The 13,739-nt window shown below is 35.8% G+C and overlaps 2 protein-coding genes across 3 annotated transcripts; one reads left to right on the top strand and one right to left on the bottom strand.

The window, feature by feature from the left end:
- Nucleotides 1-1,475, bottom strand: LOC140834779 (ATP synthase gamma chain, chloroplastic). The gene has a single exon (XM_073199901.1). The coding sequence runs from the start codon at nt 1,293-1,295 to the stop codon at nt 159-161; it is 1,137 nt and encodes a 378-aa protein (XP_073056002.1). The 5' UTR covers nt 1,296-1,475; the 3' UTR covers nt 1-158.
- A 4,680-nt stretch (nt 1,476-6,155) lies between these two features.
- LOC140834780 (uncharacterized GPI-anchored protein At1g61900-like) lies at nt 6,156-10,847 on the top strand. 2 transcript variants are annotated; one of them, XM_073199902.1, is made up of 9 exons: nt 6,156-6,428; nt 6,553-6,639; nt 7,802-7,981; nt 8,065-8,670; nt 8,855-9,100; nt 9,228-9,239; nt 9,576-9,719; nt 9,841-9,888; nt 10,435-10,847. In XM_073199902.1, exons 1-9 carry the CDS (start codon nt 6,209-6,211, stop codon nt 10,503-10,505), a joined length of 1,614 nt encoding a protein of 537 aa, XP_073056003.1. In that variant the 5' UTR covers nt 6,156-6,208; the 3' UTR covers nt 10,506-10,847. The 2 variants fall into 2 exon arrangements, with proteins under 2 accessions (XP_073056003.1, XP_073056004.1); XM_073199903.1 differs by having other exon boundaries at nt 6,556-6,639.
- Nucleotides 10,848-13,739: the final 2,892 nt, after the last annotated feature.

The following is a 13,739-nucleotide window of genomic DNA, read 5'->3' on the forward strand; positions in this document are numbered from 1 at the left end:
TTAACACTACTAATTATGTGCATTGTTTAATTATTGGCATTATTATTATTATTAGTATGTTACAAAATAAATGTGTTTTAATTCCCACAAAACTACTCGAGAGGAAGCAGAAGCACAATCACAGGCCGGAAGAACGAGAAGCTTATCCACTAGCGCATTTAGGCCAAAGCATCGGCGCCAGCAACAATCTCCAAAATCTCCCCCGTGATCTTCGCCTGCCGCTGTCTGTTGTACACTAAAGACAAATTTTTCTTCAATTCCACCGCATTATCTGTAGCATTGCTCATCGCCGTCATCCTGGCAGCAAGTTCACTGGCCAGCGATTCTTGCAACGCTCTCAAGATTTGACTGTTCAAATAAAGAGGAAGAAGGGCATCGAGAATCTGAACTGGGTCCTGCTCGAACTGCAAGATTGGCGAAAATTCTGGAGTTTTAGCCCTCACTATATCTCTCTCCACTGTTAGTTTCCCTTCTTTTGTCGTTAACCTGAAGAATTCATCTTCTGCGGCATCGACACAGACGCCATTGATATCACATATTTCTCCTTTTGGTGATAATGGAAGCAAAGTATGGATTACAGGATCAGACTTAACCAATGACACGAACTTGGTATACAGAAGCTCCACTTTGTCGACTTCCTCGCTAACAAATAGTGAAAATACATCGTCGGCGATGGCCTGAGCTTCTTTGGCAGTCGGAAGGTTAGTGCCTTCGAGAAACCTATCCACAGGAATAGCAGGTCTGCGGATAAAATACGTGTTACCCTTTTTACCGACGCTTATGACTGTGTACTCGAGGCCAAGACCCTTCAAGTCTCTGATACGGCTCTCGGCTTTTTTCAGTATTGCGTTGTTGAATCCGCCGCAAAGGCCACGATCGCCAGTTACGACGACGAGGGCGACTTTCTTGACTGGCCTGACCTTGGTGAGCGGGACGTCGATATCATCCGTTTGAAGCTGTTCGTTGATGTTGTAGAGGACCTCAACTAGCGTTTCAGAGAAAGGCCTGGAATTGACCACAGCTTCTTGTGCTCTTCTCACTTTGGCTGCAGCCACAAGCTTCATTGCCTCAGTGATTTTCTGGGTGTTTTTCACCGATTCGATACGGTCACGTAAATCGCGTAAACCACACTGAATTTGGGTGGAAGATGGTGATCTAGATGGAGTGGAAACGGAGCTGGAAGTGTTTGAATTCGGAAGCTGAAAAGGGGTGATATAGGAGCGCGATGAAAGAGCGGAAGGGTCGGAAATGGAGGGTTTAGAGGACACCCACATAGTGATACTCGAGCAAGACATGGTTTTATCGCCTTTTGTTGGAGATTCAACACAAGAAGTTGGCAATGGAGGAAGGAAAGAGAATGTGGGATTCTGGTTTTGTTTAGCTAATGATTTTGAATCTTATTTGTATTTGTTATTGGTGATCGCTTATTGTGGTAGTTTATTGGTGATGAATGAGAGGTGGAGGGAATATTTGGATGAGATTTTAGGATAAGGATTTTGAAAGATGAGGAGTGCTTAACGTAGGACCAAATTGTGAAACAAACCTCAGTTTGAGCAAGAGTTCGGAACCTAATTTAATGGTTTTTTTTCTTAGATCTTTTGGTGACGCTATAATGTGGCATATCTGCGTGAGGAGAACCGTAATTTGCATCAAAATGATGGTATTTTTCATGTGAGATTTATATATTTCAAATGTTTTGGTTTTTTGAATTTATAATTATAATATTCACAAATATTTAGATTCAAGCTAAGTATGAATTATATTTTTAAAAACTGCTAAAATAAAGTTTCGAAATTTAACAAGGTCCCAAAAGTTTGGTGCTATTGGTTCAACAAACAAAAAAAAACGTCGTCTGCTGTAAATTTGTAGCTTGACCGGATTCATACCGGCATTTAGTATCACATTAATTTTTAGTTTTAAAAATTCTCTTTATTTAACTTCTAATCAACTTCAAAATAATATTTAAAACAATATTTTTTTAACAGTGTTCTAAAAAACGGTCAAGATGACCGCCTAAGCGGTAGGTGACCCTTGACCGCACCGCCTACGCTTGATGCGGGTGTTTTAGGCGGCCAAAACTATACGGCGTTGGGGAGGGGGGTCGAGGCGATGAGCAGACAGGCGAGGCGGCCAAGGCAGACGTCAAGATTTTTAAGTTGTAGTCAACAATTTCAAAAACCTAGTCAAAATCAACTAAATTTAAATCTCAAAACCCTAGCACACCCAACTTTTTTTTTACTTTTGGTTTTCACTCTCAAGTCTCAATCACTAAGCCCACCACACACTTTCTGTCGCTCGCCGCCCGCATATGTAGATATAGTAGATAGGTGCATATGTAGATGATTTTGGAAGATTAGTTATGTCATATGTAGATGGTGCATATGTAGATGATTTAGAAGATTAGTTATGTTTACTCTAGTACTTATTATAATGATGATAGATAATAAATTGAAGCTTTGAAATTTAAACTTAGTTTTTTGATAAAAGTAATTATATTACTTTGTTAGTATAATAACATTAATATAATGATGAATTTTTATTAATTATCTTGTTAGTTTGCATTTATATATTTATTTGCACATTATATAGATGATATTATATTATATGAAATTTTTTGTACTTAAAAATTATTTAATTATATATTTTACATAAAAAAAATATGACTATTTGTGATTATATTATATGATTATATATGATTAATTATATAAAAAAATTCAACTATCTAGCCACCACCTGTGCAGCCGAAGCGGTAGAGCCGTCACCGACCGCCCCGCAACCGCCTCTGAACAATAAGACCAAACATAATCTGTATGCATCACCACCAGCTCTTGTTCCGGTCGCATTTCCGTCCCGCCCTCAAGAAAAAGGCAAAAGGAGGCACCTGGCTCTTCATCTCCCACGACCCAGTTCAACCCTCTTCCCTTCTTCCCCTCCTCTACCCTGCTTCATCGGATCCCCCTCCTTCCCGTGTCACAAGCCAGTCTTATCTCCTGGAGTCTCCGAGCATAGTGTTCAGTTTTGAGCCTTTGATTATTGCGGTTGAGTGCAGAGACTTGGAGGCGGCGCAATGTTTGGTTTTTCTGTGGGTTCAGAGAGAGTGGCATTACCAGTGTCAGTAAGAGAGTTACCATTGCGATACGCTGCTCCATCCGGTTGGAGGTCCTGCTGGGGGATTCCATCAAACTTATGGTTTCCTAGGAGCATGTTGAGTACCTTGTAGGTGTTGCTAATGGAAAAATGGGGGCTAACAGAAAAAGAATCGATCTTTTCCCGAGTAAATTGATAAAGAATGGATTTTCCAGTAATGGAATTCCGGTGAAAGTTGAAGTGAATGGCTGTGGTTCTGAGGAGTATAGCGAGGTCAAAAAGATTGAAACTTTGGGGAATTCTGCGTTGGAGATTCTTGTTGGAGATGATGCTTGGGTTGATCACCGTGAAAATGGCATGCTCTGTTCTTTTGATACAACCAAGTGCAATGTTCTATTGGGGTAATCTTTCTGAGAAGCTTCGGATAGCCCGACTAGAATGTAAAGATCAAGTGATTGTAGATTTTTTCGCAGGCATAGGATACTTTTCTCTTCTTTTTCTTCGGAGGTCTATTCCTATGTATCTCTAGGAAATTTCAAATGATCTGAATTCTATCTGCTAACAATTATGTGGAATGATGTTTGATAGTCCTACTTGCCATCCATACCTTTATACTGAGTATATAAATTTGCCACAACACTTTATTTTATTTTTTATATGCGATGGTAAATCAGGGCCAACGCAAAAATGGTGTATGCCTGTTAGTGGCATCCCCATGCCATTCAAGTACTCCATCGTAATCTCCATGCCGCTGCCCGTTGTCTCGTTCTGGAAGAAGATAATAGAGTTACAGCTCCTAAAGTATGGCATTGTCTCACTAGATTGCATGTTTACATGTCTTTTATACGAGAATCGAAAAATTAAATGCTCTGGTGTGTCTATCATTTTATCCTGGAAAGTTGTGGTTGCAAGCAGGTGATATCTTTTAGACGATAAAATGGTAATTTTTGAAAAGAAATTTTATTTCAGGGAACAAGGTATCGTTTAGGTGCGTCTGTAAAGAAGTTGAAAAAAAATATAAACGACAGAAAAGAATTTAAAGAATCAACTTGCACATTGATGTGCATAGTAAGGAGACTTAGATCTCAAGAAATGATCATATTCCATGCTTGTTCTGATTATTCTTGAAAGTTTATATGGATTATCTTTTTATGCAGGGAGTTACTGATCTCGTCTTCCTAGGCCTCCTTCCACTCAGTGAATGTAGTTGGGTTACTGCTGATTGAAGCGCTAAGGTACATAACATCATTCCATGTATTTTAGCATGTCCCGAATAAAGCATGGTAGTCTCAGAGATTCAAAAGTTAAATTTTGTGAATCTGATGAAATAAAAATTGTTGCTCGCAGGCCGTTGCTGGGAGGTTTCGGTTGATCACGTTGAGAAAGTGAAGTGTATGCTGACTATGCTCCACATAACAGACATCTAGTTGTCGATGTGAGGTGTACACTAAGACAGAAATGAAATTCGAGGCACGGATTCTCGAAGAACAATGTTCCCCTTGGGAGTTCTTGAAGTATTAACATTTGCAGGCCCTCTACTGATTCAAGGTTTATAGGTTGTAAGGTTGAGCGAAGGTCTGTAGTGAAAAGCTTTTATATTGGCCATTGTGCTGTGGCGCTCTTATGCCATACGTATTGGATTTGAAGATGTACACGCAGGTTCAACCTAACATTTATAGACCGACTTTTTTATGTGGAGATGACAATTAGTCGAGTTTATTAGAGTTTGTGATCTGACCCGTTTAAATTTTGGAACACTCTTTCCTTTCAAACTGGTTTAAATCTAACATGTACGTATCACGATCCGTACATGTTGTCATCCTTATTTGTATGTATAGTTTATTGAGTAAGTCTGTTGTGAGACGGTCTCACGAATCTTTATCTGTGAGACGGATAATCTTACCGATATTCACAATAAAAAGTAATATTCTTAGCACAAAAAGTAATAATTTTTCAAGGATGACTCAAATAAGATACTCGTCTTAAAAAATATACCTGTGAGATCGTCTCAGACAAGTTTTTGTCTAGTTTGTTATGTGTAATTTAAGAAAGTGTTTTATTTCTTATTTTGAAGATATTGAACGTATATTCAACTTTTTAATAAATTTTGATTATTGATCATCGGAACTTGTCCTTAATTAACGTATATTTAGATTGATTTTCTGTAGAAAATTACGAGCGTTCTTATATGACATGTTTTTCTGCAAATAATATTTAAGCATGTTTGACCAATAATAAGAACAAATTAACAAGTGTGTTTAATTTCCCGAATATAATAAATTGCTGGCTAGCATTTTTGTAGGCAACAAGAAAGTCAAATATCGTAAACTTCTTCATTATTTGACCACTTTGGTTATACAACAATCATATAGCACATGCAATTGTTTATATGCTAAGGAAAAGGAAGTATGCATGGACTCAAAATTGGGTGGTCATATGGCGATTTAAATATAAATTTCCACGTGAAAATAATAAAAAAAAAATGTGTATCGATTATTTATTAATAACTCAATTCAATATTTTGTTGTCATGAAGAGTACAAGGTGTTGTTCACTATTATATGTCATAAAGAAGATAGGATAGTTGAATTCATTAATGCAATGAAGCCTGAAAAATCGTTGTTATTTAAATTATTTTTAAGATGTCAGGTAATTATTACTACTTTACTCCAAAGGGAATTCAAATTATTAATGCCCAAAATTCCTCGTCTAATTACCATCGGACAAAAATTTGTATAAAACGATCTCACATGTCGTATTTATGAGACGAATATCTTATTTGAGTCATCTATGAAAAAATATTACTTTTTATGCAAAAATTATTACTTTTTATTGTGAATATCAGTAGAGTTAAACCGTCTCACATATTAAAATACAGTACGATCTCACATGAGATCCACTATTACCATCATTCTAGCTCATTTAAGACCTAAATAATTGCCGGTAATAGTGTAAACTTCAACTGTCTAAATACAATAATAATGATTTTTTTTATGATTAATATTGAGTTTTTTTTATATAATTTGTGAAACATTGTGAAAATAAAGTGCAACCCTGAAATGCATGTGAGTTTTGTAGGCAAACAAACAAATTGTGAAGAAAAAGGTTGTCCATGGACTTTAATGCGAGCTCCGCTCTTAGGTGGAATTGATTCGTACTGCTGTGTGTTATCTGAGTTTCCACACCAAGAATCAAGAATTTCCTCTATATTTTTCTCGAAAAAGCGGGCCCTCTCTCACAAATATGTACAGCTTGCGTTTATTACTGCTTCTGTCCCCACACACTTGAGCAGCTCATTCATGGCTACCCCAACCCCCTTCCGCTCTACCCAGATGCCTATCTGTACTCTCTCATTGTCAAACCCATAATTTTTTCTCTGTTTTTTTTGCTTCCCTGAGTTCAAATTCTGTTCTTGTTTAAAAACTTGGAACTTTTTGCACGCTTATCTTGTATTGTTTGCTGTCAGTAGGCGCAGCACAGCAAAGAGAAATGAGAGGAGGGGTAGCTCGAAGTTTCAATCTCTATCATTTAGTTGTGCTTTTGATTCTTCCCTGTGAGTAATAATTACTTAAGTGTTTTGCTTCTATTTCGCGTGATCTTTGGTTGTTTCACTCGTGTCTTTTGGAAATGCTTGGCTTTTGAAGAAACCAAATGAGTGCAAATGGCTTTGCGATCTCTGGTGGTTTGAGGAAATTGGGCTTTTAAAGATCTGATTTACAGTAAAATACTCTCAGAGCTCGTCTCTACCAGTAGTTGCTTCTGCTTTAATGTCTGCATTTACTGCATTGGCTAAATAAATGATCTTTATTGTCGTTGTTTTACTATTTTTTCATGTGGTTTCTCTAGTGGATATCTACTGTAGGATGATTTGATCTGAATTTCTTTAACCCAGTCAACTTCTAGGGTTTTAAGTTGGGTATTTGATAATTTAAGCTTTATATTTTCTTGTATTCTATATGTTTTTCGAAAATAAAATTACTGGACCGTTTTCTCGCAGGTGTATCTGCTTGACGCATCTTATACTAGTTGCTGCTTGAATTTCATCCTGAGTTTCCTTTTCCTTGCTCATGCATCCTTTTAGCTTGAGTCATCTCACTTTCATAATGTGGTGATGTTTTCACCGTTTCATTTTTGTGACCTGTAGCATTTTCATTTCTTTAAATAAAGGAAAGGGCAGATAATGTCAGCAGCAGCCTGCAAGTTGGGCTGCTTTCAATATAATGAGTGTCTGATCATTTTCTCTGGATACCTTTTTTGACACCTGTGTAAGATGCTTTAGCTTGGATCTTGCAAATGTAGTCAATTAGTGGCAAAATGATCCAACTAATAAGCTCAACCAGTAAACTTATATTTGGTCATTGTTCTGGAATTATCGCGCTACCAGCACACTAGAACATGTTTTACGTGTTCCGCGAAAGAAAAATTTCAAGCAAGCACATGGACACTGAATGGATATACCTTCCAAAAGTATGAACATTGAGCTGCTGTTAATGATTTTCTTTGAAATAGTGTACAATAGTGTCCATTAGTTCTGTTAACTTGGCCACAAGTAAATATCAAGTTATATTTAGATTTTATTTCTTACAATCGGTGAGTTCCCAGTGATGTATCTAATCTAATTTTTCTGGCAAACCCCCAGAAAAACAGCATAGCGTGTTTTCTATCTTTTAGATCTTCTAAATTTGCGTTCTTCTTATAAACATTGAATCATACAGGGATAGGAAAATCTCACGCCTCCTTGTCAGAATATCGCAAAAGTTTTGTGATAAAGGGAAGACGAGCTGATGTATTTTTGCCAGATACTTCCCCTACTGCCTCCCCTCAGCCCTTTCTTCCTCTTCTTGCACCTTCTCCCTTGGCACCATTCACAAATAGTACTATCCCCAAATTATCAGGTTTGTTTACGTATTAGAAAATTGAAAATCGTTCTAAGTTATTGAAATTAAATTTTAAATTATTTCACTTGGCTTCTGCATAGGGTTATGTACTCTGAACTTTACTGCCCTCTCAAGCATGATGCGATTGACGTCAACGGATTGCACGGCTGCATTTGCACCATTGTTGGCCAATGTAGTGTGCTGTCCTCAATTAGAAGCCACTTTGGTCATTCTCATTGGTCAATCTAGTAATGCAACCAACAGACTCGCTTTAAATGGAACACAAGCCTCCCATTGCCTTTCAGATTTTGAGCAAATTTTGGTGGGTCAGGGTGCCAATGTCGGTTTATCTAAGATATGCTCTATTCATTCATCGAATCTTACAGAAGGCTCTTGCCTGGTTAGCGATGTTTCCGAGTTTGAGAGCACGGTGGATTCATCTAACCTTCTTGCTTCTTGTGGGAAGATTGATATTGTGAATGAATGCTGTGAGCAAGTTTGCCAGAATGCTATTTTGGATGCCTCCAGAAAGCTTGCTCAAAAAGCTTTTAATATGTTGAGCCTGGATGGATCCCATGTGCTTTCTGACCATACAACGAGGGTCAATGACTGCAAAAGTATCGTACTAAGGTGGCTTGCGAGTAAACTCGATCCTTTACATGCAAAAGATGTTCTTCGTGGACTATCAAACTGCAAGATTAATAAAGGTGAGATGTGGGTATAGATGTTATCAGGATTCAACCTTATTACGCCAGCATTTGATAATTTATAACTTTTTCGCCATCATGATTATGAATTTGGATTTTTTTCTATATTTTTCGAAGATCCCACCTTACTTGTTTTCAATTGAAAAGTTAAATTTTTTGACTCCCTATTCGTATTGCTCTTCAGTTTGTCCACTGAATTTCCCAAACATGAGCCATGTTATAGAAGGCTGCAGTGCTGTAACAAATAACCAGACAGCATGTTGCAATGCTGTCGAGAGCTATGTGTCTCATCTGCAAAGGCAGAGTTTTGTCACAAACTTTCAAGCTTTGAATTGTGCGGCTTCACTTGGAGTCAAATTGCGAAAAGCAAACATCACAAATGATGTTTATTACCAATGTCATATTAGCCTCAAGGATTTCTCCCTCCAAGGTTAACTTTTTTATTATGTAATTACGCGATATTTATTATCAAAGCAAGTTCTGCTGATGCTGATGGCGAAAAGTTTCTCATTTTCCATGCCGCTGATATCTCTGGAATCATCATTTGTTTGCACCAGTTGGTACGCAGGGTAATTTTCTTGCTTATTTCTTTCACCTTTTTTGCTAATCCATGTGAAATAAGTAAATATGTTATTGTCTATTTATTTATCATTATTTATCAATCTTATTTTCCTGTTGGCTTCAGAAAATTCAGATGTTATGATCATTGACGACTGGTGCCAATAATATGAGCATCTTATCATTTGAAAAGACACAATTTTAGATTTGAATACCATACAAATTCAATTGTGTAATATCTTGGACTTTGTTGAGTGCAAACTGCTTTGGACAAATCATCTAGTCACTCTTAAATCACCATTGTGTCCTCTGTGTCTCATTTGATTTTTTTCCTGATTTGAAAATAGAGTCTGGTTGCCTTTTACCGAGCTTGCCATCAGACGTGATCTTAGACGTAACTGCCGGGGTCAGCTTTCTATGTGACTTGAACGACAACATTCCAGCTCCTTGGCCATCCACATCCCAGTTACCAGCTTCATCGTGCAATAAAAGTATGTCACCTATATAGTTTTATTGCTACAATTTTTTCATTAGTAGTAGAGTTTTTCACACCAAAAATATCATTCCTCTTTTGAATTCTCTCACAAATATCACAACTGTTTCTAAATACAGCCATCAAAATTCCGGCACTACCTGCTGCAGCGTCATCTGGGCAAAGCAGTAAGTTCTCGTTGCATCAACATGTTTGTAGTTGTAACTTTAATCAGTAATGCTTGGTATTGAAGGTCGGCTTTTCTAGTTCGATAAATCTTGATAAATGACAAAAAAGATCTTACTGATCTATTGATTTGATTCAAATGGCCGATACTTCTTACACTCTCAATGTCAGTTGTTTATCACAATCCAACAGCCGCTTCTCTTCTCTGAAGAAAAAAAGATCTTTATGTGGACTTGAAAAGGGGGAGATGGAGAGCGTCAATGGATTTTTTGGGAGCTAGTCTTTCTGTTTTAGAAATATTACGTATATCATTTCAATTTTTTTCATGTGAATTAACTTTTGTATTCCAGCAATACGGATACACTAGGCAGTAGAACTCCACTTACTTTCTGTCAGTACAGCTTCAAAAGATCCCTGAAATTTTCTCCAGTATTGTCTTGCATTCTTCTTTATAATGGCTCTTCTCTTCATGTTCTATGGCCGTTTTCTTCGTGTCTTTACCATTAGTATTATTATGCTCTTTGACTAGCAAACGTCATGTATTTCAGGTCTTCGCTGTACTCACATGAATTTGTTAATGCTTTTAATGGTTTCTTCTGCTCTTGCGGTTCTTATGTAAAACTTGGTGAAACCATCATTGCAATTTGGTTTGATAAAGGAAGCTAGGCATTTGTTCAGCATTAGTTCTTGAGGTTATGGATATTGTGTAAAGTTGGAAGGGATGATGCATTGGGAGTGTCACAAGTCGAAAAGAGGATTCCACCCGTTCTTCATTAGAAAATTGACTTGAAGGTAATGTGTTACTTAGTATAAATGTTAGTTTACCCCATTTTTGTGTGATTGTGAAACAAGAAATTTTGTAAAGGTGATAGAATTCGTGTAAAATTCCTACTTGGAATTTGGATCATTACCTTGTAAATTTGGGCTCTGAAAGGAAATGTTGTTTCCTGCCTTCGAATAATTCACCAAGTTATTTGATCTAAAATCAGTTTGCAAATCTTACTACAAAATTAATGTATATATTAACATCGCGTGCTAAGAGGTGTTGGGTTAGAAAAAAAAAAGTGGGTTCGACTCTCCTTCACACATCTTTTGAACTCTTTGGACTTTTCATTCCTCATCTTCATAATCTTATCTCTTCCTTTGAATATCTCAAACATTTTTTTTTAATTTATTATATCCTGCAAACACAGATTAAACAAAATCACGCATAATTCTATCCATAGTTAACATAATTCAACTCGACTCTTATCACTAATTAAGTGCAAAAACTTGCATTTGTCACTACATATTATTTTTGTTCTTCATATTAGAGAGTGCAAAAAACATATTAGAAATTCGTCCGATTTTGTGATTTAGAGTGCTATTATCACAAAATGTAATATATTTGTATATTGAGAGACGATTGTTGCGTTTCATAATTACTGTATATGAAACAAATTCGTCTTAAGAAGATAGGGTTCAACTTTAATCTCGACTTACATTATGTTTATGTCTTGTTGATACTCTTGTCACGACGCAACATTCCGCTATATCGATCCAATAGTTTCGGATTTACACCACATTCAAACCGACATATCTAACATAATTGTCGTGTGCTCGTAAAGTGTGTTATAACGAGAATTTTAGGATTTTTATATAAAAATTATCATACATATTATGAATAAATTATTATATAAAAATTTAAAGGGTAGACTATGAAATGAATAATGATCAATGAAGTGACAAAAAAGTCCACTTCATATTATACTTGATCATCAGTTGGGCCATAGGGACCTAGTTGTAAATGCTGTATTTGGGGCCATCAGCAGTATACCAATTTAATATCAATTATTTTAGTAAATATACATATTAAACTTTTAGTAAATATATACATATGAAACGTATAAATGTATATTAACTTTGTAACATTTTCACCTCTTGTATAGTATAATATCCCTAGTTTTCAAAGTCAGATAAACCTAATTATATGACTAATAACCGGTCCTATGATTTTTCATAACAAAAATTTGTGTTGTCATTCCTTAATTATCTATCAATGAGATATCATTTTTTCATAAAATATATAATTTGGACATGTTTCATCATATTTAATATATCGTTTAAGAACATGTATTAATAATGTACGTATCTGCCTCATTTCTTCTTGTCCAACCTGTCTTCTTTCACAGTGATGTAACCCACAAATTTATTCTCGTACAAAACAAAAAAGTTTAAAGGGAAGGCCTTATCTATGTTATGAGTGGTCAGCCATGAGGCCGATATATTATTATTAATTTGTGTCGGGTAATCCAAATTAAAAGCCGTTAAGTAGTACCCGATATGTCCCAAATTTAGTACCATCACTTTAAATATATATGTCTCAAATATAGTACGGTCACTTTTAAAATGTAATTGAGTTAATTTGTTTTATTACTATTAATAATAAGATGAGATTCAAGACTTTATAGTTTACATTCATGATTCCTTTGAAATAATAGTTAATGTATTATTGATGTAGTTGCTACATTAGACACACTTAACATACACAACTTCAATCAAAGTTGAATCTAAATGTGAACATAAAAAAGATATCGTCACAAATCATGTCAATCATATTCATATATCTACAAGCATTGCTCGAATTGTAAATGAGTCTAGAAAATGATAATTTTTAGATTCATATTTTGACACGACACATCCACATGTAAAATCCGGCTCAAACATATAATACAATTAAGCATATTCTTCACAAAAAATTTTGATGGTTGTAGCACTTTTAAGCTAACAAAACGATTTTCCTTTCGTATAATACAAAATCATGGGATACGATCAAGACGAATTTGATATATTGCCAAGTTATTTGATGCAGTAATAAAATGGCTAACATAGAATTATAATAAAATGAGAAATGATATAATTTTTGAGAAACCATGGTTGATCTCGATAGCGAGTTCATTAGCACCTATACTCCCATGCATACATGTTTTTATTCGGCATGTTAAAAATTATCAACCCGAGTTATTATATTTTTTTTAATCAATTTTTTATCAAGAAACCAATATACAATACTTCATTCGTCTCAATTATATATATATTTCATTTTTCCCGGTTGCCACAAATTTATAGTTTAGTTTTCATGTGAAGTAATATTTTTGGTTGTTTGCTTTTCTAATATAATCATAATAATTAAATCTTGAACAACGCACATCCATATTTTCAATAAATTAAATAAAAGTTTGTGTATGTGAAATGAGAAGTGGAAGCAGGAACAAACCTGCAGCCACTGCCTAAAATGGGATCCCACAGACCATAGCTTACTCAAACTCAATGCCTTGGAGGGATCATAGAACCAACTGTTGTGCCTCCTTTGCCACGCAGCAATTGCTTCCAAGATTTCAACGCAAATTTAACCTGCTTGCAGAGTTCAGATTTAGCAGAGAAAACCGTGGAAACGAACCCCAATTTCATCATCTTCAGCCTCGTGCCAATCTTGATTTTCAGTCGAACTATTCTAATCTCGAGCCACGATCTCCTTGTATCTGCTTTCTTCAAGGCCTTGTAGATCAAGAACTGCGCCAGCCTGTGCTGTGTTTCTTCGGGATCTTCGTGTGTAATCCTTGAGTAAGAATATGGCCTCTTCGAAATAGCCATTTCAACTTGCAGATTGAAGATCAGAAGTGAGGAAAGGGTGTCTTTTTATATTATCTAGATTTTGTACTTGGATGCAGCTTTTATAGCGTTACGTGGTGCCGGTGCGTCACTTTTATATTTATTATTTCTAGTTGTATAATTTTAATCTAATCTTTCTAATATATTATAATTTGAATTTAAGTGTAGACTTAGAATGCGTATAATTTGATTCATTTGGTAT

The sequence above is a fragment of the Primulina eburnea genome, chromosome 6 (genome assembly GCF_022965805.1).
Source record: "Primulina eburnea isolate SZY01 chromosome 6, ASM2296580v1, whole genome shotgun sequence".
Lineage (NCBI taxonomy): Eukaryota > Viridiplantae > Streptophyta > Magnoliopsida > Lamiales > Gesneriaceae > Primulina > Primulina eburnea.